Below are 27,344 nucleotides of genomic sequence, written 5' to 3' on the forward strand. Positions count from 1 at the left end.
CTGATTTAGCTTCACTGATCAGGATAGTAAACACATGCGTATATTAAGGGAATTTTCATTCACAAAGCAGGCTTATCACATTCACACAGTTCAATACTGTTCTATCCTGATGAAATTGAGCTTAACTTAAATTCCATAAGGCAGTGAAGCAATTTCGAAGTCTCGGTGCGACGAAGATTGTCAGTCGATCTCCTGGAAACATTTGTAATAATTATTAACTTTCGGTGATCACATGGGGAAGACCGGATATCTGCTGGTAAGACCGTGTTAGTCCATTTATTTGAAATAACTGGATATCTTGAGCATACAAAACGGCAGGTTCGTCCAGTGTAAATCAGACGTTCCCTACTGATCCCGTGCAACACAGCGTAGTAAGCAGACACTGACAATAATAATCAGTTAAATAATACGCGAACACACTTACTTTAGTTTAGTTCATGTATTAAATTCCTTCTCATACAGAATCTCATCAAGATGGCGACTAGCTCAATAATACATACATATACATCCTCCTTCTTTCACGACTAATCGGCAAGAAGAAGTCCTTCATTCGTTTCATAAGAGAAAACATAGATATCAGAGAAGCTATTCCATGGAGTAAATGGACGCTCCAAGGAATAACTGGGCTTGAAACTACTTTGCATTGATAATCGGTAAGATAAGAAGAGATATTTCGAGATATGTACTGAGTTATACAATTTATAAAATTTCTGAAAATATCGCGGAGAAACCGCTGCAAGAGACATTACAAAATGTTTTCGTTTTAAAATATGGCTTCGTAATCTTAGTCTTACCATTATATAACCTATCTGACACCTGCTAGTGTCTTTAGATCTCTTCCATATATAAAATCTCCTTTCGTATTACTGTTGATTTGATGAAAGAGCCTGAGAAAGCTTTAGTTTTGGTTTATGGTAACGATTTAATGGAACTTGGAGCAATTGAACTAGGATCTGATGACTTGACTGAAACCGTCAGTGAAGTAGAAACTGGAAAATTTCCTCATAAATCATTATATTATGCCCTGCAAGAAAAGAGTCTTGATGACTTTGTGACTTAGTTACAAAGGAGAAACATGTCAATGGATTGTTAAGAATCATATTACGATGAGACAAAAGGACTTGATTGAAAACGCTGCGTGGGAAACTTTAGGAGAAACAGGAAATGGCTTTCAGGAGGAGGTTATTGTCCCTATTTTTGAAAAATGTTTCATTGTTTTCTTTTTTTAAGTTAGGTTCTACCATTCTTTGAATTTGATTTCTATGTTCGTTTCATAATATTTTCAGTGAATATTCATCCAGCTGTATCTGAGACAAGCGTAACATTATTTCTGGTAAGAACAATCATCTCTAAACACAGTTGGTAAGCAAAACATGGACCAAAGTCACCCGAAGTTAGGGTGAAACGGTTTCACAAATTTCGGGCTGCGCATAGCAAAGTTTACTTAAAAAATTCGAGGATAAAGGCGAAAGACCCAACTTCGAGCCCTGCTGCGACACAAAGTCTTAATACGCCAAGAGGTTTCAGACCAGCACACACTCCGCTGAAAAGTGAAAACTCATTCAGAAAACAATCCCCTAGGCTCTGGCTAAGCTATGTCTTCGCAATACACTTTCTTACGTAAGTGCTAGTCCCGCAGGATATACGGGATAACTTTTCTGAAGTTTCGAAGGAAAGACATGACAGGTACTGACAGAGGTACGGTTGTGAGGGTAAAATGTGGACTATGCTTGGTTTATTAACTCTTTGGTTAATATATACATTTTTAACGATATAAAAGTAATTGTTAAGCTGTATACCGACATTTTTAAAGGGCTCGTAAAATATTTTGTTAAAAAAACATATCTCAGTCGGTAGAGCACTTGCCTGCAAACGGCAAAGATCCCAGGTTCGAGAACCGTTCTGGGACGCAGTTTTAATCTGGCAGGAACTAAATTATTTTGTTTGTAAAAGTATCAGGTCGTTCCTCATTATTTAGAAACATATCAATGAATTTTTAAAGGACGTCTTACTCGCCACTGACCACGCCCTTTAAAAAATTCCAATTGATTGAGAACACCAATCACAAAAAGTTTATATATATATATATATATATATATATATATATATATATATATATATATATATACGAATGTTCCTCAAACGAAGTAACCGATACAGAACTGAAATGTTAAAGAAATCGCAAAGAAACGACCAACCCGACCCTTATCTCGTGTTGCAGTGACGCTCTTAGCTGTCGTTTCCACGTGCTACAGCCAAATTCTAGAGGCTCAGTTTTCAACCAGTAAACCCCCGTTTCGTTAGACTCGAACTGCCATGTTTAAAACAGCTCCATTCGTATGTATACATATGAGTCACTCTGTTAAATATTTGACCTTAGGGAAAAGTTTAGAAAACGTTTGAATTTATGTTTTAAGTTAGTTGGAAGTCACTAAGTGTTCTCATTACGAAAAACGCTGGTTGAATATAGTCTGGGAAATTTGTGCTCCATTTTAAGCAAAAGCTAATTTTTCACTCACCACGTGAACTACGTATCACACAAAGTTATAATTTTGCAAGTGTGGTATATGAGGGTATCGTCTGCAAAATGAGTTGCAGATAGTGTGGGTAGTAAAGAAATTATAAATTAAAACCCCATGCCTGATGTTTTATTGCAAGAACAGCGAAAACGTAGTGAGCGATGAGTTTTTCTTTTTCCTCTTAGCATTTTGTGAAGGTTGTCAGTGAGAAAAAGTATCATCAAGGTTAGAATTTATGTTTAAAGTTTGTCGGAAGTCACTAGGTGCTCTCATTCTCAAATACTTGTCCATTAAACATGGGCTCCAATGTGCGTGCTTCAAGAGCTACGAACACTTCATCTTCGCTGCTGTGAAATGTCTCTTCTATTGAAAAATTGTTCATAGCTCTTCAGTTAAGCGTTTTAGAGCCCATATTTACTAGAATTTTTTGCTTCAAATGATCGTTCCTGTCAAACGTTTGAACATTGACCATTCCTCTTGGGACACCCTGTATAAAAGACAACTTTCAAGATCTAGCACAAATTAAACTATTCTCCGAGAGTATTTATTAAGGGTGTAGCCTTTTATGAAGGTTGAATACAGTAAGTAGGTTCAAATGGATGCGGTTTACGCTGAGGTGACCAAAGTCATGGGATACCTCCTAATATCGGGTCGGACCTCCCTTTGCCCGGCTTAGTAAGTAAGGCATCTCGACCTGGCATGGACTCAACGTCTCTGAATTCCCCTGCTGAAATATTGAGCCATGAACCCTCTGTAGCTGTCTGTAACCGCAAAAGTGTTTCCGGTGCAGGATTTTGTGTACAAACTGATCTCTCGATTATGTACTATAAATGTTCGATGTGATTCATGTCGGTTGATCTGGGTGGCAAAATCATTTTCTCGAAATGTTTAGAATGGCTCGGTGACACGGGGCATTACCATCCACAAAAATTCCATCATTGTATGGGAACATGAATTCCATGAGTGACTGCAAATGGCCTTCAAGTAGCCGAACATAACCATTCCTAGTCAACGTTCTGTTCAGTTGGACCAGAAGACCCAGTCCATTCCATGAAAATACAGCCCATGTATGGAGCCACCATCAGCTTGCACGGTGCCTTGTTGAGAACATAGCTCTGCCACACTCGAACCCTTCTATCAGTTCTCACCAGCTGAAATCGGGACTCATATGATCAGGCCACGATATTCCAGTCATCTAGGCTCCAACAGATATGGTTACGAGTCCAGGAGACGCGCTGCAGGCGATGTGCTGTTAGCAAAGGTACTCGCGTCGGTCGTCTGCTGCCATAGCCCATTAACGCCAAGTTTCAACACGTTGTCATGACGTATACGTTTGTTGTACGCCCCACATTGATTTCTGCAGTTATTTCACGCAGTGTTGCTTGTCTGTTAACACTGACAATTCTGCACAATCGCCATTGCCCTCGGTCGTTAAATGAAAGCCGTCGCCAACTGCGTTGTCCGTGGTGAGAGGTAATGCCTGAAATTTTGTATTCTTGGCACACTCTTGTCACTGTGGATCTCGGAATACTGAATTACCTAATGATTTCCGAAATGGAATGTCCTATGCATCTACGAGGGTAATCCCAAAAGTATGGTCTATAAGTACATAGACCTGTTTATTTCTACAATGGTTTACATAAGTAAACAGCTTGAACATTTAGCTGTTTTTCGACATAAGCACCTTTTCTGTCGATGCATTTTTGTAGACGCTGTGACAGTTTTTGTATGCCCATGTCATACCAGCTCGCTGCCATCGTGTTCAGAAAGTTATGAACCTCTTCTTTCACCTCGTCGTCGGAGCTGAACCGCATTCCGACCAAAGTGGTATGCCCAGGTTTCGTCACCCGTGCCAATTGAGTCCAGAAAGTTGTCCTGTTCGGCTGCAAAGCGGTGAAGAAATGCGCGGGAAGTATCAACTCGTTGCCGCATGTGGTCCTCAGTCAGCATGCGTGGCACCCATCTTATGCACACCTTCCGGTAGTTCAATTTCCGTTAAAATTCTGTGAGCGGTGCTTCGGGAAACCTCAGGAACCAACGCGCAGAGATCATCCAGGTTGATCCGCCGATCTTCACGCATGCTTTGCTCAACCTTCAACATTGTCTCAGAAATTGATGGTCTCCAGCTCCTTTGTTCGTCGTGAATTTCGATCCGACCAGCTGCTCTCTACACCACTTACGAACATTTTTGACATCTATGTACGACTCGCCATACATTTCCGTCAATTGGCGATGGATTTTAATCGGCGCAGTGCCCTTTGCGTTCAAAAACCGAATAACTGCGAGTAATTCGCATTTGGCGGTAACATCCAACGGGTGCTCCATTCTCAACGGCTGCCGAGCCAAGACTGAGTGCCTCAGTGCGGCGTGCGCATGTTTACACACGGCGCGTGAAGCACTCTTCATAACAGTGTGGCCAACTGCCACACAAACAGAGTTCTGTACTTATAAAGAAATAGGAGACCTTCCTTTGGGATTACCCTCAAAGCTCTAACTATCATTCCGCGTTAAACGTCTGTTAGTTTCTGTCGCGCGGCTTTAATCACGTCGGATACCTTTCCTTATGGATCGCCTGAGTATAAATGACAGTTACCTCAATGCACTGTGCTTTTATACCCTCTGTACGCGATGCCATCTGTACATTTGATTATCGCTATCCCGCAGCTTTTGTCACTTCACTGTGTATTAGTTAAGCAGAGACGAAGAGACCTGTTCAGGATCGACTAGCATCGAGAGCTGTACCAAACCAGTCTGGTTTGAAAACAACAACAACACCATATCCATTGAGTTTTGGACATCGTCTAACACCTGACACAGCTGCTGCAGCTTCAGTCAATGGATCCTTTTGGTAGACGTCTGTGAGCAGATGTTCTGTTAGAGACTGAGAAGTCAGTGTCTGTATTTCATCCCAAAGCAAGACAACCCGACAAGCAAAAACAATGTCTCTCCCTGTGCGGCAATCATACGATTTGTATGTGACCACTACGGTATGTTGAAACTAGACATATGGAAGTTTGGGTTTAGGCACTAGCCATGCACAGACAGCCAAAGTGCTTAAGCTGACCACTCGCTTAAAGTGGGAAATCCGGGTTCGAGTCCAAGTCCGGAATACATTTTCATATACTATTAGTAAATCGTATAGCCGGAGTACACTCATATTCCCAGTTAGCGAATGTGCTCGATAATTTAATACGGCAATCATCAGCAGTGTCTGTTCCTTCGGATGTGTATGCATGTATGTCCGAAGGAACATTACATCGGACTATGGAGACACTATAAAATACAGACTCTGTCCTACTGAGTTCGCTGACATTTTCCAACAGCTTTACAACCAAAGTAAAATGTATTTTGTAAGTAATGGTAATCACTTTGAAGGCCAGGAAAGGTATTTTGTTGTAACCCTTGTTTTCTTTATTTCCTGGGACCATTCACTGAACTTTTCAGACGCACCTTGTACATCACCTCTATTTTTCATAGTTCTCTGTTCTTACGACCAGATCTTTTGTGGATCTATGTTACATACTCTGGATCATTGTTCTTCCTTTAAATCATGGATGTGTCTGCTCTCGGCTGGAGTTTAAATTTTCCAGGCAACTGAGTAACGACAATAAAGAAGTTTTTCTATGGTCCTTTTGGTCTATTTTTACTTTCATTCTTGATGTTACATGGCACAAGTGAATCTGTTGGGTTCCCCTTCGTATTATGGATTAACTTTCTTGTTTTCTTAGACTTACGCACAGCCCTTAAGGTCCCATTTGCAGTCTCAAACTGCGTAATTTGAGAAATGAGATGATCGTCCATACGCTGAGTTACATACTTACAACTTCAGCTAAAGGTGAAGCTGCCCTAAACCTGCAGTTTAGTTGGAACACACATTGCTTTACTAGACATGGACTTAATGGGTATAGTAGCCATTACATTCATCAGACCTCGAAACTGAGTTATCAGTTACAGGTTGACCTAAACGTGGACTCCAAAACACAGTGCATCTTAGCTTTTTTAACACATACAAATTAAAAACCTCATAAAAGATATTGTCAATGAAGTCTCTAATTGAAATGGACGTAACAGATACTTCAGATACACTGACGGAGAAAAAATCGCAACACCAAAAGATAATTAATGTACAGTAATGAAATTTCGTGAATAGATTCGTCTAGGTAATACAATTAAGTGATTAACATTGCAAGATCATAAGTTAGTGTACGAGCGAGATAAGCCACTGCAAATTTGAAATGCTAGTAGTTTAATAACTGGTGTAATCGCCAGAACGTTGAAGGCAAGCATGTTTACGTGCATGCATTGTGTTGTACAAGTGCTGGATCTCAGTTTGTGGGGTGGAGTTCCATGCCTGTTGCTTGCACTTGGTCGGTCAATGCAGGGACGATTAGTGCTGCTGGTAGATGACGCTGAAGTTGTCATCCGATGTTGTCTCGTATGTGCTCGCTTGGAGACAGAGCTGGTGATCGAGTAGGCCAAGGCTATGTGTCGACACTCTGTAGAGCATGTTGGGCTACAACAGCAACTTGTGAGCGAGCGTTATCATGTTGGAAAATACCACCTAGAATGAAAGGTCCCGAGTTCGAGTCTCGGTCCGGCACACAGTTTTAATCTGCCAGTAAGCTTCATATTAGCGCACACTCCGCTGCAGAGTGAGAATCTCATTCTGGAAACATCCCCTAGGCTGTGGCTAAGCCATGTCTCCGTAATATCCTTTCTTTCAGGAGTGCTAGTCCTGGAGAGCTTCTGTAAAGTTTGGAAGGTAGGAGACGAGGTACTGGCGGAAGTAAAGCTGTGAGGATGGGGCGTGAGTTGTTCTTGGGTCGCTCAGATGGTAGAGCGCTTGCCCGCGAAAGGCAAAGGTCCCGAGTTCGAGTCTCGGTCCGGCAAACAGTTTTAATCTGCCAGGAAGGTTCATATCAGCGCACACTCCGCTGCAGAGTGAGAATCTCATTCTGGACCACCTAGAATGCTGTTCATGAATGGTAGTCCAACAGGTCGGAGCACCATACTGACGTAACAATTTGCAATCAAGGTGCATGGGATAAACTCGAGAGTATTCCTGCTTTCATACGAAATCGTAGCCCTCACCATAACGCCAGATGTACATAGGTCCAGTCAGTGTAGAACGCAAACAGGTTGGTAGAAGGCCTCAGCTGACTTCCTCTTCTAACAACACATGGCCATAAATGGCAACGAGATGGTTTTCCCTCTCGATAGTGTCACGTGGCCGTCCGGAGTCCAGCCTTCTTGTGACTGTACATTCTCATCACTACGACTGACAGCTACCAAGTACACTGGCTACATCTCTGTTAAGTTCCTCTGCAATATCGCAGAAGGAACATTCAACTCCTCGTTGGTATTACAAGACCTCGTTTAAACTCTGAGGTTGTTAATAATAGGGTCTTTCTCGCCTTAAAGGCATTCTTGACTAACATCAACTCGCCACGCCCCATCTCTAAGGTAAGTAAAGCATAAGACCATATTGAAACAAATCTGATTTGCATATCTTCTCTTGCGACGGGCGCGAAATTTTAACAGACATCATGTTTCAGATGTAGAAACACGCTTACCAACGTTCGTTTATGTCGCTCAACTCTTTGTTGGTATTGTGGTTTTTCTTCCATTAGTGTAAGACTGTTGGACCACGAGGACTATTTAATTTCTCGCGTACCACCCATATCTAGGAGGCATTACCCAAGCTATCTCGAAAGGCCTACAGCCTCCTGGAAGTTATTATTAGTATATTAACTGTATCATTATTTTCGATTATTCCCTTTTAAGAGAGCGATTGAACTTGAGTAGTCATGATTTCTTCATCTTTCTTCGTTCTTCCCAAATTCTCTTCATACGTTCACTGAGTTCTCTCTTGTTTCCTTCCGACCATCTTTTTCCCGTTCTGTTCTCCGTGTGTTCTTGTTTCAATGTGTGTTTCTTCAAGTTGTTTCTAAACTGTTCTCTAATGTTCATGTTGTCTTGTGTGATCCCACGTTCTTTAATGTCTTCTTCTGTTTCAGTGATCCATTTTGTCTTGGTTTTGCTCTTGTTTACTATCTCAAAGAATTGCCTTGTGAGCCTGTTTGCATTCATCCTACTGATATGTCCATAAAATTTCACCCTTCTCTTTCTAATGGTGTCTGTTATTGTTTCTATGTCTTTGTAAATCTCTCTAGTTGGCATCTTCATCCAAATTCCTTCTCGAAACACTGGTCCATATATTTTCCTCCGAATTTTTCTTTCTTGCTTTTCAGTCTCTGTGGTCTTCATATTACCATGAACCACTGTTGTTTCTGCAGCATAAAGGGCTTCTGGTAGGACTACTGTGTTGTAGTGCCTTAGTTTGACGCAGACAGAAATAGATTTCTTATTATAGTGATTCCAAGTGGGCTTATACGCTTTTTGTAATCTGGAGATTCTTTTATTGGCTACTGAGTTCAGTCCTGATGGTTGGATTATCTCTCCCAGATATCTGAAGTGGGCAACTTGTGCCACTTTCCCGTACAGGGTAGTAATGGGGAGATTATCTACAGGGTTGTTTTCCATATACTGTGTTTTCGCATAGGAGAAAAAAATGGTTCAAATGGGTCTAAGCACTATGGGACTTAACATCTGAGGTCATCAGTCCCCTAGATTTAGAACTACTTAAACCTAACTAACCTAAGGACATCACACACATCCATGCCCGAGGCAGGATTCGAACCTGCGACCGTAGCAGCAGCGCGGTACCGGACTGAAGCGCCTAGAACCGCTCGCTCGTAGGAGATTTGTAGCCCAGTTTTCTGCGAGATTTCGTGTAGTTTTTCCAATGCAAGTTTGACTTCCCCTCTATTGTTCGTTAGAATGGCAAGATCGTCCGCGAAAGCCAGACACTTCACCCTGATTCTCCGCTCTTTTTTAATCCCAAGCTGAATTCCTTTTATTTCCTTTCCCCATCCTCACAATTTTTTCCAGACCCATGTTAAATAGAAGGGGGGACATTCCATCTCCTTGGCGAACACCAGTATGGATATGAAATGCTTCTGATGATCTCCCATGAATTCACTGTATTATTATTATTATTATTAATCGTATGGCAGATACACATCACTCTAGAAATAAAAATACAGTATAAATATAATACAATACATAATTTACAAATGAACAGACATATTATTTATGTAATTTATCACATTTGCTACGAATTTTGAGAGTGTTCTTCGACAATGTGTGGGAATCCACGGATGTACTTTGCATGGTAGTCTTTCCCAAAATGTAGACTATGTCATCGCATCTGCTGTGGTTGGTCTGGATCCCGTCAAGCGTATTCTATGTCCTCCGGGACAGATCACGTAGCCATGGTTTGTTATTGGCATAGGGAAAGCTATGGAACTATGGTGAAGTATTATACTGAGAGGACAAATAAGATGGTGTAGCGATATGCACATATACGGATGGCGGTATTATCTCGTGCACGAGGTATAAAAGGGTAGTGCATTGGCGGAGCTGTCATTTGTACTCAAGTAATTCATGTGGAAAGGTTTCCGACGTGATTATGGTCGTACGAAGGGAATTAATATACTTTGAAATTGGAATGGTAGCTGGAGCTAGGTGCACGAGAAATTTCGGTAATCGTCAAAGAAATCCACAATCGAAGATCCACAGTATCAAGAGTGTGTGGAGAATTCATTTCAGCCATACGTCTCACCACGGACAACCCAGTGGTCGATGGCCTTCACTTAACGACCGAGAGCAGTGGCATTTGTGTAAAGTTGTCATTGCTGACAGAGACGCAACACTGTTTGAAATAATCGAGAAACCAATCCGGGATGTTCAACGAACGTTTCCGTTAAGACATTGCGGCGAAATTTGGCGCTAATGAGCTATATCAGCGGACGACCGCAGCTAATGCCTTTGCTAACAGCACGACATAACCTGTAAAGCCTTTCCTGGGCTAATGGCCATATCGGTTGGACCCTACACGATTTGAAAACCGATTTCAGTTGTAAGAGCTTATAGTAGGGTTCAAGTGTGGCGCTGACCTCAAGACGTCAACAAGGCACTGTGAAAGCTGATGGTGGCTCAATAATGGTGTGTTTACATGGTATGCAGAGAGTTCTCTGGGTATTCGGCTACTTGGAGACTATTTGCAGTCATTCATGAACGTCATGTTCCCAAACAACGATGGCATGTCTGCAACTTACAAGCTAAATTGTAGCAGAGCTAGACCTTGAGGTAGGCCATTGTTGAAAGTCTTTTGGACACTTGTGGTGTTGCCTACAATTACCTGAAACGATCTGTCACTCAGCATACTGTTAAGAAATTGTGCTATTCTTCTGCAGGGTACTGCACGGAGCAAGGCTGACAGACAACACCCTGCTCCTAAACGGTATATTATGCTGCTGGCAGGTCAATCAATACATCAGAAGCCCTATTTCTGGAAGCCATATTCTATGTAAGTTGTCAGTGAAAGTAATTGATCGACAGAGTCATGTTTGCCCGGAATCCGGCCTAGTCAACGGGAATCTTTCCAAGTATCTCGGTACGTATTCTACTACACAGCCATCTCTTAAGTAATTTGTACATGATACTCAGAAAGGCAGAAGGACGATAACTTTGAGGTTTGTCGTTGGGTTTACCTGGTTTCAAGATGCCAGTGATCTTCGTCTGTTTCATAGCGCGTGAAATGAATGGTTCAAATGGCTCTAAGCATTATAGGACTTAACATCCGAGGTCATCAGTCCCCTAGACTTAGAACTATTTAAACCTAACCAACCTGAGGACATCACACACATCCATGCCCGAGGCAGGATTCGAACCTGCGGCCGCAGCAGCAGCGCGGTTCCGGACTGAAGCGCCTAGAACCACTCGACCACAGTGGCCGTCTCTTGAAATGAACACTGACTCCATAATATTGGAGAAAAATTAAGCTAGCCATGTTTTATCATAGTACAGAAGGAATTCTGTACATGTATGTCATCAAAACACAGAGCTTCATCTGATTTAGTGTCTTGTAAAGCTTTTGAGATTTCTTCAGGAATGAATGGGACAGAATATGGGCTATGATGTGACAATTCTGCCATCATGGTTCTCAGATCTCGTTTCACTTGAATACCGTGAGGACGTGATTAATTATTATTCGCTATTCATCTGACGTGGTTGTATGTTTATGATCGCGTGGCAAAGTTATACTAGTGCTACGAAATAAAATTTGACATAAGCTAAAGGAAAGAAATAATACATATTCTCGCTGAAGAACACACGTGGTGTGTACGGCTTCGTAGCGCAATGCTGGTTCTAGTGGAATAAATTATTTCCGATCGCCAGAAGCGGCACGCGACGTTGTGCTCTCGTTTTTCCGCAGTGGTTGCGTAACTGCTGCATTCTTACATAAGCACGACATTTTCTCCGGCCTCTCAGCTTTATACACATGATTGAAGAGCGGAGCTTTGCCTGTACAGGGAAAATTGAAAAACATGGAAATTCGCAACCTACCGTGTGCTGAGGAGGTGCTATTGTGTCTACTTCATCCCTAATGATGGACAGAAGTCCATACCGTATCTACATGGGTAAACTACATGACTGCCAGTGTCGAGCCGGAATGCAAGATCAACTGGGAGACCTAGGGAATACGCACTAACAAGGGGCAGCGGAAGTATGCACAACCTAACTCTACATCTACATCTACATCTACGTGATTACTCTGCTATTCACAATAAAGTGCCTGGCAGAGGGTTCAATGAACGACGTTCATGCTGTCTCTCTACCGTTCCACCCTCGAACGGCACGCGGGGAAAAACGAGCACTTAAATTTCTCCGTGCGAGCCCTGATTTCTCTTATTTTATCGTGATGATCATTTCTCTCTTTGTAGGTGGGTGCCAACAGAATGTTTTCGCAATCGGAGGAGAAAACTGATGATTGAAATTTCATGAGAAGATCCCGTCGCAAAGAAAAACGCCTTCGTTTTAATGATTGCCACTCCAATTCACGTATCATGTCTGTGACACTATCTCCCCTATTTCACTATAATACAAAACGAGCTGCCCTTCTTTGTACTTTTCCTATGTCATCCGTCAGTCCCACCTGATGCTGATCCCACACTGCACAGCAAAACCCCAGAATAAGGCGGACAAGCGTAGTGTAAGCAGTCTCTTTCGTAGACCCGTTGCACCTTCTAAGCATTCTGTCAATGAATCGCAGTCTTTCGTTTGCTCTCCCCACAATATTATCTATGTGATCGTTCCAATTTAGGTTATTTGTAATTGTAATCCCTAAGTATTTAGTTGAATTTACAGCCCTCAGATTTGTGTGACCTATCGCGTAATCGAAATTTAGCTGCTTTCTTTTAGTACTCTTGTGAATAACTTTTCACTTTTCTTTATTCAGGGTCAATTGCCACTTTTCACACCATACAGATATCTTATCTAAATCATTTTCCAAATCGTTTTGATCATCCGATGACTTTACAAGACTGTAAATGACAGCATCATCTTCAAACAATCTAAGGCAGCTTCTCAGATTGTCCCCTATGTCGTTAATATAGATCAGAAACAATAGAGTGCCTATAACACTTCCTTGGGGAACGCCGGATATTACGTCTGTTTTTCTCGATGACTTTCCGTCTGTCACCACGAACTGTGACCTTTCTGACAGAAAATCACGAATCCAGTCGCACAACTGAGGCGACACTCCGTAGGCACGAAGTTTGATTAGAAGAAGCTTGTGAGGAACGGTGTCGAAAGCCTTCTGGAAATCTAAAAATATGGAAGCAATTTGACATCCCCTGTCGATAGCACTTATTACTTCATGAGTATAAAGAGCTAGTTGCGTTTCACAAGAACGATATTTTCTGAATCCGTGCTGACTATATGTCAATAAATCGTTTTCTTCGAGGTACTTCATAATGTTCGAATACAGTATATGTCCTAAAACCCTACTGAATAGCCGGACGAATATTTAAAAACTGACGTCATCGCGAATACGAGCGCATTGTGCTAACCGTAGCGTTACCTTGCTCGATTCAATTTTGAAGTATCGATTGCTTTTGGGGAGGAGGGGAGAGAGGATGGTAACCTTTCATTATTACGAAATATTCAGAAATCTCGAATAGGGTATTACATCAGCTGTGTGGTTCTATAGACATGTAAAAATTATCGCGAGCGGTCGCCTTAACCAATTTTGTGTGTGTGCATAAGCGTTTGTGGAACAGGAGAGCGGGTTAAACAAACACTCGTTATTCGTACAATTGTGCCCTTCTAGGGGTAAAGAAAGTATCTAAACAGCAAAGAAAAATTAAAGCCTAAGTACAACGCGAAGGTCGCCCTTCCAGCGGAACTGACATTAGACATTACACCGTCGGCTACTAGCGACAAGACGTCCGCCGGTTCTTCCCATTCGCCACTGGGACAGGTCACGTCTTCACAGAGAAGTGGTCCGTATTGTTCTGTCACTTGTTCTGATCCGTAAAACTGACATGCACTTAACGTTAACGTCTCATACCGGGCACACCCCAACTGCGGGGAGAGTCTTAGAGTGAATCATTCCAACAGGAAGTTCCAAAAATCGAGAAAGTGCTTGTCAGCATTCTGGTAAAGATACAATATGGTCAAACTCTTGATCCACGTCATTGCATGCACGTGGATAAAATGTCGTATCCGGGGAAAGAAGGGACGTCAGCCTCACTGCTGTAGACGTCATTCCCAGAATTTGGGCCAACATCTGTCTCGTGAACATCCACACCTCCATGGCGGAACCACATTCCACTTGGTATTCATCCGTATCCGGTAGACATCACTGGAGACATAGCGGAAAGTCTCCCATTTGTATGGAGTGGAGTCTATTCGTGGTTGGCCATCAAATACCAGGCCGCTCTGGCGTCCGAATCGAGGAGAGCGCCGTTCACTGACTGCCCGCCAAGTCACCAAGCGAGAATGGCTTTCAGTCCGATTTCGGGTATTACCTCTCATCATCCGGCAATAATCGGTCACGGACCCTCTTTAGTCGCTCACTCGGCTAAAGTGCGCGTCATTTATGTTGGCGGCTGAGTTCAGGTTCGTTCTGCGCATCTGACGTCACAAAACACAGTCAACCAATGAACAGAGAACGACGTTGCCAGATCTCGACGCAGAGCAGAGCACGACGAGTGTCTTCAGTTTCAGAAACGTTCAGTCGTAAATAAAGTAATAGAACAAAAGCAATGTCTTGATAGCAGACTTTCTTTTATAGAAAGTTTGGAAAAAGCATTCTTTATATCAATTGCTTCATATTCTATTAATGAATTAAACCAAACAAGCAATAAGACTCCTAATTCAGGCGATAGCAAGGAAAGGTGTTTGTATCAATCTGACGAACAGCTTTTTCGGAATAAAGAATAGTGGTAATTGTTTATTTCCTATTGCACTTCGACGAAGTGTCAGTAATTCATAATCATACCAACAGTGCTTGTCAGTATTTTGCGTGACCTGTTAGAGTTCTCATGAAATTACATTGTCGTACGAGGTGTGTTAGTGTAACGGTTAAGGTGTTGGGTTCGTAAGTGAAAGGTAAAGAGTTTACGCCTTGTGTGGTGTATAATATTTTCTTTATTTAAAAACAATATCGAAGTGTCTTACTTCACGAATTTTATTCGTTTGAATGCAATTTTTTGAAATTTCTAGTGCTTTGTCTCTTCATTAACCCTTTCGCTGCTGCAGACACGTGCTCCCCGCACTCCGCGCTGTGCGCGATTTTGTCATGTACCTTATGTGGTACTTAAATTAAATAAGATATTGTTACACAGTAAATTTTATATGAAATTTAGGTATCTTGTCCACATTTCATTCTCAACATTGTGGCAACTAATATTGACCATACGGAAAGTATACGCTATGGACTTTTACCTCTGCAAACTCTTCAAAATTTCGTGCAAAGGTTTACTACATTTAATGCTGCACAATAACTGGGTTGAACATCGACACAAAATTAAGTCATTTATGGGGGGAAGGTATCAGTCAAGAAGATGTGTAAAAATCTAATTTTTGGGCCAAGTAGTTTTTGTGGAATCGAAATGATAAGAGTGTCAAAGCAGTCGGAACACCATGTGTCAGCACAGGCGAGCAGTGCAGTGACAAAATCGCGCACAGCGCGGAATGCGGGGAGCACGTCTCTGTAGCAGCGAAAGGGTTAATGCGGCCGTGGTGGCTTTACTTCATGAACTGTGCGCTACCCCCTAAACGTAAGCTTGCGAACTATGCTATACTAGGGCGCTGCTTCTCTTGGCGTGTGCGTCGTGTGCAACTGGCAACGCAGCAATCTCTCGCGTTTGGGCGGGCATGCGCGAGCCGCCTAGATAAAAGAATTGAACTATAATCGACGCTGACTTAACTGAACGCCACAAAAAACTCCTTAAGGTGAGACTTTCGGGGAAATATGCGCCACTGCAATCGGCGGTTCGTGAGAGGCGGGAGTTAGTTCTTCGAACCACTTCGGCTATCGGTCCGAACTTACTTAAGTCGTACTGTCTCTCTCTATGTCCCATAGAGCTCGCACACCACTCGTGTAATGCCTGCATAGAGTGAGACAATGTTTTTCTCGGCGGTTCGCCTTGTTCTGACACCAGATACAGTCCGTGCAGTGTCTGTATTTCACAGTGTCTGGATGGTTCGATGCAAATGCCCTTCAGTGATGCAGGCGACTACGCGCAATAAACAGGAAATCAGTGTTCGAGTCCTGGCCCGGCACAAATTTTCATGTGTCTATAGTGAACCATACAGCTGATGTAATATCCTATTCCCAGATTTCGAATATGAGTACATTTCATAATTTAATGCTGTTGTAGATCTACAGCAGTATCTGTTCGTTCAGACATTCATGCATGTCCGAAGGACATTTGCATCGACTATATAGACACTGCCAAACATAGACACTTCATTAACGGTATTTCATGCCAAAGCCAAGACAAACTGACGAACAAACATTGCCTCTCCCTACGCAGAAAGCACACGAAAAGTGTGAGAGCGCTGTGGGTTGTAGATTCTACGTCATATGAAAGTTTGAATCGGTCCGCAAAGAGTCTGCGGCTAGCCGATGTGGTTAAAGCATCCGTGCGTAATAAGCGACAAATGCAGGTTAGGATCCCGGTTCGACACAAATTTTCATACGTCCATAATATAACATACAGCTGATACAGTTGATGTAATACCGTATTCCCAATTTGCGAATACGCTTCATAATTGAATATGGCTGTAGATCGTCAGCAGTATCTGGGTATTTGCATCGAACTATACAGACACTGTCAAACACAGACTTTGCACTATCTTTCATTATTAATTTTTTGAGAATTAAAACATATGTAACACCTACGTGATATAGTAACAACACAAGCGTATAGTAAAAAATAGATTTCATTCTAAGCTTATAACGACTGTACCAGATACCAGCAACAACAATATATAATATTTCATAACATGTACCACTATCTAGCATTATACAAATAGGCAAGAATTCGTTTACTCCACATGGCACAGTAAAATAAATAATTGTGACTGGACATTTAAATATTGATGCCACCTCATTAGCGATTAATAATTCTAAACGTTTATTGATTCTTTTAACATATAGGAACGAATATGTGTCTAGGTTTGTGCGTCTATCTACCGTAAGCTATATCTTTGTTAAATATACCACATTTAGAGTTACTCATAATCACGTGAAGCCCGCAAAAAACCGCTATTCAAATCGTTCTTCCTCATAAAGAAATATTATAATGGACTATTGGCGCTAAACCATTCTTTATCGATATTCGTTCTTACCACAACAAAAGAAACTAAACACCTTACCTTATCTGAACTTCTGGAAGAAGACTGTAATGTAAGAGTCTTCGTAATATTTAATTATTACAAACATTAGTGACTATCGCCATAAATGCAATATTGATCAGTTTAACATATTATATTTTCTTTTTTTATTCTCTGGAAATAATAATTTTTAATATGCAATCGCTACTTGCTTTCGCTTAAAGAAGCAACTTCACCAAGTGGGAAATCTCGGAGAGATTATTCAACCTGGTCTCTGCAAGACGTCACTCAGAATGTTTACATGGGGCTCCAAAAACCGATTTCATAAACCGATTTCGCTACACCGTTTCCAGCTGCTCGTGTAAACACTCCGATATTGATTCCTGAAATGCGGTTCTATCTGTTGGATTTCCGCTTCCACAACTGATTTTCGCTCCCATAGAAAGGCAGACCATTTTTAAAACGGGCCCGGGTTGTGAGGTTACGTCTTGCTTTTTTTAAAAAAAAAATGGCTAATCTGGACGGAATAACTTGTAAAGTGAAGCAAAAGAAGAAATATTGGACTGAGCATGAAGCTGTTAGCCACTAATGTTTAACTGAAGAGAAATAACCACTATGTTGACTAAATCAGAAACTGGAATAGCTCATTTCCAGACGCAATTTGCGTGAAACAACATGCGATCGGAAACCCAATATTTGATCAGTCTAGCAAAACCCCTTCAGACAGTAGCAAGTAAACACGGAAACTGACGTCGCTTTCATAGCCAGCAGCTCGAAATACCATTTTTTTGTTAAAGAAAATAAATCAAAATGTAATAAAGATGGTCATACGTTAACATTCTAATGCATTCTTTAGCATAGGAGAAACAAAGGGCTGATAATATAACGAAAGATAAAAGAAAAAATTACGTACTCGTTTCGCAAAAAGAAAATTTAGGAAAATGACCAAAGTGTTCCCAAACAACGAGAAAATGTCTGCTTACGTTCGTTATGTTAGACTACTTCATTTGCATCCAGCTGCTTTCTTACGTGGTAATTCGTGTTACGATACGGAACTTTCACGGCCTGTTACTTAGGCGTTCTATTTTAACTCAGCTAAAAGAGTATAATTAGAAATTGGAATAGCTAAGAAAAGTTTAACACACGGTGTTTCTAAAAAGCCGTTGAAATATTAAATTTCATATACGTTTATTAAAACGACTTACAGACTAAGCTCTATTGTAATTTTGTAGACAAACAGCTCGACTTTTGACTCTCTGCAGAATCGACGAAGGAAGGAACATTCGGAAAACAAGAGAAAGGTGGGACAAGGCGATAGGACATTTGTTAAGGCATCAGGGAAAAACCTCCGAGGTACTAGATGGGAACTTCAGAGCGTAAAACAAGTGGGGGAAGACAGAGATTGGAATACATCCAGCATACAACTGAGGACGTAGGGCGCAAGTGCTGCTCTGAAATGAATAGATTGGTGCAGGAGAGGAATTCGTATCGAGCTGCATCAAAGCATTCAGAAGACTGATGACATAAAAAAGACTTTCTTTTTTACAATCTCTTCCAGAGGAGTTATCTCATCTAGAACCCCACTGTTTATTCATTTCTCGGCACCAATCACAGCACACATTACTTTATAGCGTAAAAAGCTTGTTCTACACTGTTCATTAATTTATATTGTTTCGAGCTTCTCAGCTTCGTCCACTTCCCTTTTTAGATAACTGCTCACAAATACAGTACTTAAATTTTTACGCGCGTGATATTCATATGCATAACAACATCAGCATCAGCCTTTTTACATCCGCTGCAGTGTTAATACCACCTTTAAGAATATTCAAGTATTGCGGTCTTCAGCTAAGTACCAATATTTATGCCGCCTTTTTCCCTATGTCACCTACTCACCTTCCATTTGATCATCGTTTACGTCTTTTCTTATTTCACAGAAACCGTGGTCCATATACCACTATTTGCGTGCCTATACAGGTCAAATGTAAATGCCGTGTGACTAGGGCCTCCCGTCGGGTAGACCGTTCGCCTGGTGCAAGTCTTTCAATTTGACGCCGCTTCGGCGACTTGCGCGTCGATGGGGATGAAATGATGATGATTAGGACAACACAACACCCAGTCCCTCAGAGGAGAAAATCTCCAACCCAGTCGGGAATCGAACCCGGCCCTGAGGACTGACATTCTGTCTCGCTGACCACTCGGCTACCGGGGATGGACCCTATACAGGGTGAGTCGCTAACTATTGCCACCGAGCATAACTCCGAAAGTATGATAGGAGCTGAAAAGTTTGTGGGACAAAAGTTGGATGGGACAACTGCGGCCATAATATGACGTCGGTTTTTTGTTGCTAGATGGGGTCGCTTCAGAGATACTGTATGAAGGTCAACTCTGTTTTTCTAAATGGGATACTATAGGTTGGTACTTATTTTCTGATACCGGCTATCGAGACGAACCCAATGATGTAAGGTTTTTGAAGGTCAACGAAGGTCACAAAGGTGGCATGAACGTCCATTTATAGAAGGTGTTCGAAGTGACGACCATTGGTGTCAATGCAGTACAGCAATCTTCTTATCATGGATTAAGTGGTATTCCTCATCACATCGCCACTTATCGAAGCACATGCTCTGACAGTTCTCTCTCGCATATCTTCAGGCGTAGTTGGAACGTCTTTATAAACAATGTCTTTTACGAATACCCACAATAAAAAATGCAGTCTGACGAACCAACCGTCCACGACACATCGCGTCCAATCCAACGATTTGGGGATTATCTCTACGATTCATTTCTAGCCATCAGTGAAAAATGTGCGGGACGTCCATCTTGTTGATACCACATTCTGTTCCTTGTTCCTAAAGGTATTCCTTGCAATAACAGACCTAATGTTTCTTGCAGGAATGTGGTGTACTTCCTACCATTAAGATTTCCTTCGATGAAATAGAGGCCTATAATTCTGTCCTCCAGAACCCCACACGACTGTGCGGCTGGTCCCGGCGGAGGTTCGAGTCCTCCCTCGGGCATGAGTGTGTGTGTTTGTCCTTAGGATAATTTAGGTTAAGTAGTGTGAAAGCTTAGGGACTGATGACCTTATCAGTTAAGTTCCATAAGATTTCACACACATTTGAACATTTTTTTGAATCCCACACCATACATTCACCGACCTCGGTTTTTGGTGTGCAACTTTCCGCGGCCAACATGGATTTTCAGTTGCCCGATAACGAATGTTATGCAAATTAACATTTCCATGGTTCGTGAATGCAGCCTCGTCAGTAAATGAAATCAGATTAATAAATGTGTCATCCCTCTTAATCTGAAGTTGAGCCCACTGGCAGAATTCAATGGGACGCATACAATCCGTACCAGTTAATTCTTGGTGGTGACTGATATGATAAGGATGATATTTGTGGTGATGAAGAACACGAACAACACTACTCTGGCTCCCGCCAGATTCCCTTGCGATTTGACGCGAATAATACAAGAATCTCGAACCACAGTGGCAAGAGCGCCAATTTCCCTTTCTTCGTTAATAACTTTCCCTTGCCGGATATGTTTCTGATGCATTAAAGATCTAGTTGTTCTCAATTTCTCACACACATATTTAAATGTACGACGTTTGGGTGATTAGGTTGAGGATATCTTTCAGCGGAAAAGTCTCTCGCTCTCACTCAATTTCGTTGGCATTCTACGTAAATGAGAAGCATATCGACTCGTTCTTCGAAGAAATACGTCATTCACATTCGCTTGATAGACGATACTAGTCTTACCATTCCTGTTAGTGTTCTGTTGCGAAACCGTCGAACGGTGTTTACATGTCAATGGCACGTTAGATGCATACGCCGTATTCGGCGAATATTTACTATTTGCGTTATATACGGCAGAGAACTGACAGAGCGTGTGCTTCTATAAGTGCCGAAGTGATACGGAATACCACTCAATCCATGATACGAAGATTGCAGCACTGCACTGATACCAATGGTCATCACTTCGAACACCTGTAAAAGGACGTTCATGCCACCTTTTTGACCTCCGTTGACCTTCAAAGACCTTACTGTTACACATCATTGGATTCGTCTCGATAGCCGCTGTCAAAAAGTAAATACCAAACTATAGCATCCCACTTAAAAAAACAAAGTTGACCTTCATATCTCTAACGCGATCCCACCTAGTAACAAAAAACCAACGACATATTATGGCCCCCTCTGTCCCATGCAACATTTGTCCCACAAACTTTTCAGCTGCCATCATACTTTCGGAGTCACTCTAGGTGACAGTAGTTAGTGACTCACCCTGTATATCTAACCTGTCGCCATTTCATTTGTATTACGGCTGTCATTATGTCTGCCAATGTAGTTTGTTCGCTGACCCATTAATTAGTGTTTCTGTTTCTCCTAGCATATTCCCTACAAACATCTTTCCCTTGAATCTGAACAGAGCTCAAAATACTTTTGATGTCTCCCCCAGAACTGTTATTGTGATGCAGTGTGAATGTACTAATAAATCTGTAAGGCCAGTTTTATCAATTTTTTTAGGGGGGAGGGAGAACGGTGCAAATTTCTTCCTCCCAGGTGGTGTTACCACGGAGTATGTCCGGAATGGATGTGATAATTTTCTTCAAGGGTGACGTAGTGGACGCATCAACGACTTTAAGCAGGGGTGTTATTTTCCAGACAGAAAGACGTCTTTGTAACTAGTCACCAGTGGACGTTAAACGTGACGTGTAATACAAGGGAGGTGTCGAACGAAATACGAAGATTGGAATGAACTTTTCCGGGACTGCATCTCGAAGCCATGAGGGAAGAAATAGAGGCACACTGTGAGAATGTCAGGGGTTGCGACTTTCGTATGAAGAGATTAAGGGATCATTTACGTCAAGTAATGGATTTAGCGCCACAAACATTGTTATGATGGAAGAAAAAAATGGTTGAAATGGCTCTGAGCACTATGGGACTTAACATCTGTGGTCATCAGTCCCCTAGAACTTAGAACTACTTAAACCTAACTAACCTAAGGACATCACACACATCCATGCCCGAGGCAGGATTCGAACCTGCGACCGTACGGTCACGCGGTTCCAGACTGAAGCGCCTAGAACCGCACGGCCACACCGGCCGGCTATGATGGAAGAGGCTATGGTTAGATGCAGGAGGGGAGGGGAGGGGGGAAGACTTATTAAGGACTGTGCTTGGTACGACGAATGATGATGACGACGTCCATGAGTTGAACAGTACATTTGTACAAGTGCAGGGCGTAGAGGATACTACTATGCAGTAAGCAAATTTGGTGCGAGATATGCTGAATAACACCAGGATAGTATGGAAATCGACTGCAGAGTTAACAGGGTATAGAAGACATATGTGGGAACAGTTAACAAAGATTCTGGTAAAGTGCAGACTGGACTGAACTTGCTGGATGAGAGAATGGCCTTAGCAAGGTTGCTGAGATCACTGACAGACGGCTTAAGTGTGGTGGTGTTAGCATTGGAGGAGGCAGTCCATCACGTGATGCATCGACATTTGAGTCCTACGTAATTGCAACCACATTAGTTCTTAGCTGGACTATGAAAGGTGCAACAAGAATTAACGCCAGAGTTACATAGTACAATTAACGGAACAGGGTTCCCCACTGTTTTATGATGTATCAGCAGTTGAAATCAACACGTAAAACATGTCCGTCCATTAGAGTCTGTCAGTTAACTGCCAGAATGGTTTCATATTATGCTACTTACGTGACCCTGATAGAGGAAGCATAAGAATAGTCATCATAAGCGACATAAACAATTGTAAGAATATATGAATAATGCCTCCTGCATTCTCCCACCTTAGTTGTAAGGCAACGGTTAGACAATTTAAATGAAACGTAAAGAAAAATGTTTTTGTCCCTTCGTTAAATTTTTCGTATGTACACGTTTCAGGAAGTGTATTGAGGCACATACTAGCAGAGTAACGGCACAGACAAGACACAGCTGGGAGGACCTTTTCGTAGTCAGTTCACAACAGCGTCTTTAGAAAGACAATGGACTGCAGCGCGCGTGCGGGCTGAGTCGGCAACGTGTGTCGCTGGATGCTCAGTAAACACGCCCACTTGTTTACCTCTCCGTGGTGGAGCCACTTATCGAACGTATCTTTGTATAAGAACGGCGCGCCGGGCTGGCGCAAAGTAATAATCTCTCAAGGGGTGCTTTCTATTGTCTAGCTTCAGTCGTTTTGATCACGATCTGACACATGGAGTGAGAATGGAGCTCTTGTTCCCTGGCCTTAATTATTCTCTCGGAGTTACACTGTGTGATCAAAAGTATCCGGACACCTGGCCGAAAATGACTTACAAGTTCATGGCGCCCTCAATCGGTAATGCTGGAATTCGATATGATGTTGGCCCACCCTTAGCCTCGATGACAGCTTCCACTGTCGCAGCCATACGTTCAATCGGGTGCTGGAAGGTTTCTTGGGGAATGGCAGCCCATTCTTCACGGAATGCTGCACTGAGGAGAGGTATCGATGTCAGTCGGTGAGGCCCGGCACGAAGTCGGCGTTCCAAAACATCCCAAAGGTGTTCTGTAGAATTCAGGTCAGGACTCTGTGCAGGCCAGTCCATTACAGGGATGTTATTGTCGTGTAATCACTCCGCCACAGTCCGTACATTACGAAAAGGTGATCGATCATGTTGAAAGATGCAATCGCCATCCCCGAATTGCTTTTCAACAATGGGGAGCAAGAAGGTGCTTAGAACATCAATGTAGGCCTGTACTGTGATAGTACCACGCAAAAAAATAAGGGGTGCAAGCTCCCTCCATGATAAACACGACCACACCATAACACCATCGCCTACGAATTTTACTGTTGGCACTACACATTCTGGCAGATGACGTTAGCCGGGCATTCGCCATAGTCACACGATATAATCGGATCGCCACATTGTGTACCGTGATTTGTCACCCCACACAACATTTTTCCACTGTTGAATCGTCCATTGTTTACGCTTCTTACACAAAGTGAGGCGTCGTTTGACATTTACCGGCGTGATGTGGGGCTTAGGACCAGCTGCTCGAAAATGAAATCCAATTTCTCTCACCTCCCGCCTAACTGTCATAGTACTTGCAGTGGATCCTGATGCAGTTTGGAATTCCTCTGTGATGGTCTGGATAGATGTCTGCCTATTACACATTACGACCGTCTTCAACTGTAGGCGGTCTCTGTCAGTCAACATACGAGATCGGCCTGTACGCTTTTGTGCTGTACGTGTCCTTTCACGTTTACGCTTCACTATCACATCGGAAACAGTAGACCTAGGGATGTTTAGGAGTGTAGAAATTTCGCGTACAGACGTATGACACAAGTGACACCCAATCACCTGACCACGTTAGAAGTCCGTGAGTTCCGCGAAGCGTCCCATTCTGCTCTTTCACGATATCTAATAACTACTACTGAGGTCGCTGACATGGAGTACCTGGCAGGCGCGAAGCGTCCCATTCTGCTCTCTCACGATGTCTAATGACTACTGAGGTCGCTGATATGGAGTACCTGGCAGTAGGTGGCAGCACAATGGTGGCGGTGGTGGTGGTTAGTGTTTAACGTCCCGTCGACAACGAGGTCATTAGAGACGGAGCGCAAGCTCGGGTTAGGGAAGGATTGGGAAGCAAATCGGCCGTACCCTTTCAAAGGAACCATCCCGGCATTTGCCTGAAACGATTTAGGGAAATCACGGAAAACCTAAATCAGGATGGTTGGAGACGGGATTGAACCGTCGTCCTCCCGAATGCGAGTCCAGTGTGCTAACCACTGCGCCACCTCGCTCGGTGCAGCACAATGCACCTAATATGAAAAGTGTATGTTTTTTAGTATATCCGGATACTTTTGATCACAGTGTATGTCTCCATATGCCTTTCTGACGCCAACAGGGCTGCAGGAATGCCTGCACTCGGTATTGTGGTGGGAGGATGCTAGTGGTCGGATTACAATGTCCGTTACATAAGTTATCGTCACGGCATGACGGTGCCACATAGTTTGGTCAAGTTCCCATCTACAGGTGGTAAAATCTGATTGGCCATCAACCAAACTTCATGTGAGAAGGGACAGTAACTTCACGTTGATTTGTGGGCCAGTTGTACGATTTTGACTGGATGAAGCATGCTACGCATTTTTTCTTAGGAGAGACTAGGTGAAACTCAGATGCGAAGCACGAAAAACATTCTTGGAGCAGAAGTTGATCAATTCTGGAAGCTGATCCTGAGTGGTGCAGACTCTGTGCGTCTGCAAGCAGAGTCCAACGGATGCTGGTGCTGGCTTCACCAGCAACTGCAGTCGTTGTAATTTATAATAGTGCCATCGCGAAATAGGGCGTTAGGTCCGAGCCGAATTTGACAAGCTTTACGGAGCCAAGTATTCCACATAGATTCGTTCCATTTATTCAATTAGGCGCTTCTCTTTAACTCATGAGTGAACGTTACATCTGTAGTTGCTTATCCATTGCCGGCGAATGTAATTTCACCTCATGGATGCTTAACTAACATTTATGTAGTACAACATTGTCAAAGCAGTTGGATTTGTACAGTCGCACAGCGAAGATTTTTGTCCAAACTCATTTCTTCCGTTAGGTCCTGCCGGTTTTCCTTGTGGCCCAACGTAGGGTACCATGCCCATTTCTTATGTTTCTTTAAAGACGTTAATTAATATGCTGACGTTCCATTTAAGACGTTAAAAACTTTTGTAATTGTGATGTTAATAAGAAGTAATAAATGCATCGATCATAATTAGGATCTACAGATTCCTTTTCTTAATTATTCTCCATTACAATCTACTCCCATTTAATTGATCCTGTCTGAATTAATTATTCACAAGTAGTAGGTATTTTCCAGTTAGCTTACCCTGCCAGGATAGTTCTATTTCATATAGACCTCCCAATCCATAGCTCCGTTTTATATAGCTCATCCTACTAGGATTAATTATCCGCCATTAGTAGAAACGTTTTGGATGGGTAGAACCCGGCAGCCAGAGTGAAAATATCAAATGGACAGCAGGAAGGCAGAGCCAGTGCAGTGGTGATGGCCCGTTTACTTCACATCCAAGCCACAATCTTGTGGTTTAGATGCGTAAAACCGATGTCGTAGCAAAACAAAGACAGGCTAAGTCCTTACAAATATTTCTCATTTTTAGACAAAGATGTCGCAGTTTTCCAGACACCAGTCCCGAGGAGGGACTTAAGTCAGTCCAGTGTTTCTACGAGTCTACAAGTGTAGAGGGCTGAACCAGTCACCCTCTTCAAACTGCCTGTGCTAGCGGTAATTCTGCGTCTATGCCAAGTCCGATGTTGTGGATTTAGCACCCTCCAGCTGGCGGGTCACCTTGAAAGTTAATAAATAAAAAAGTAATAAAGGTTATGTGAATGTGCACATGTTTGCTTTAGTTCTGGATACTCTCTTTCTCAAAGTATACAGAGTGGTCAATTGATAGTGACAGGGCCAAATATCTCGCGAAATAAGCATCAAACGAAAAAACTACAAAGAACGAAACTCGTCTAGCTTGAAGGGGGAAACCAGATGGTGCTACGGTTGGCCCGCTAGATGGCGCCGCCATAGGTCAATTGGATTTCAATTGCGTTTTTTTAAAAATAGGAACCCCCATTTTTGATTACATATTCGTGTAGTACGTAAAGAAATATCAATATTTTAGTTGACCACTTTCTTCGCTTTGTGATAGATGCCGCTGTAATAGTCACAAACATATGGCTCACAATTTTAGACGAACACTTGGTAACAGGTGGGTTTTTTAAATTAAAATACAGAACCTAGATACGTTTGAACATTTTATTTCGGTTGTTCCAATGTGATACATGTACCTTTGTGAACTTATTATTTCTGAGAACGCATGCTGTTACAGCGTGATTACCTGTAAATACCACATTAATGCAATAAATGCTCAAAATTATGGAGGAGGAGATTAGTGTTTAACGTCCCGTCGACAACGAGGTCATTAGAGACGGAGCGCAAGCTCGGGTGAGGGAAGGATGGGGAAGGAAATCGGCCGTGCCCTTTCAAAGGAACCATCCCGGCATTTGCCTGAAGCGATTTAGGGAAATCACGGAAAA

The 27,344-nt window shown here is 42.4% G+C and overlaps 1 protein-coding gene across 1 annotated transcript in view; it reads left to right on the forward strand.

Annotated features, from left to right (window-relative positions):
* Positions 1 to 25,204, forward strand: part of LOC126419552 (hydroxyproline dehydrogenase-like) — a 180,386-nt gene extending 155,182 nt beyond the window's left edge. Inside the window, exon 10 of the mRNA XM_050086742.1 lies at positions 25,125 to 25,204. Coding sequence (XP_049942699.1) covers positions 25,125 to 25,204 — 80 coding nt within the window. The remainder of the gene's footprint in view (positions 1 to 25,124) is intronic.
* Positions 25,205 to 27,344: the final 2,140 nt, after the last annotated feature.

This window comes from Schistocerca serialis, chromosome 9 (genome assembly GCF_023864345.2).
Source record: "Schistocerca serialis cubense isolate TAMUIC-IGC-003099 chromosome 9, iqSchSeri2.2, whole genome shotgun sequence".
Lineage (NCBI taxonomy): Eukaryota > Metazoa > Arthropoda > Insecta > Orthoptera > Acrididae > Schistocerca > Schistocerca serialis.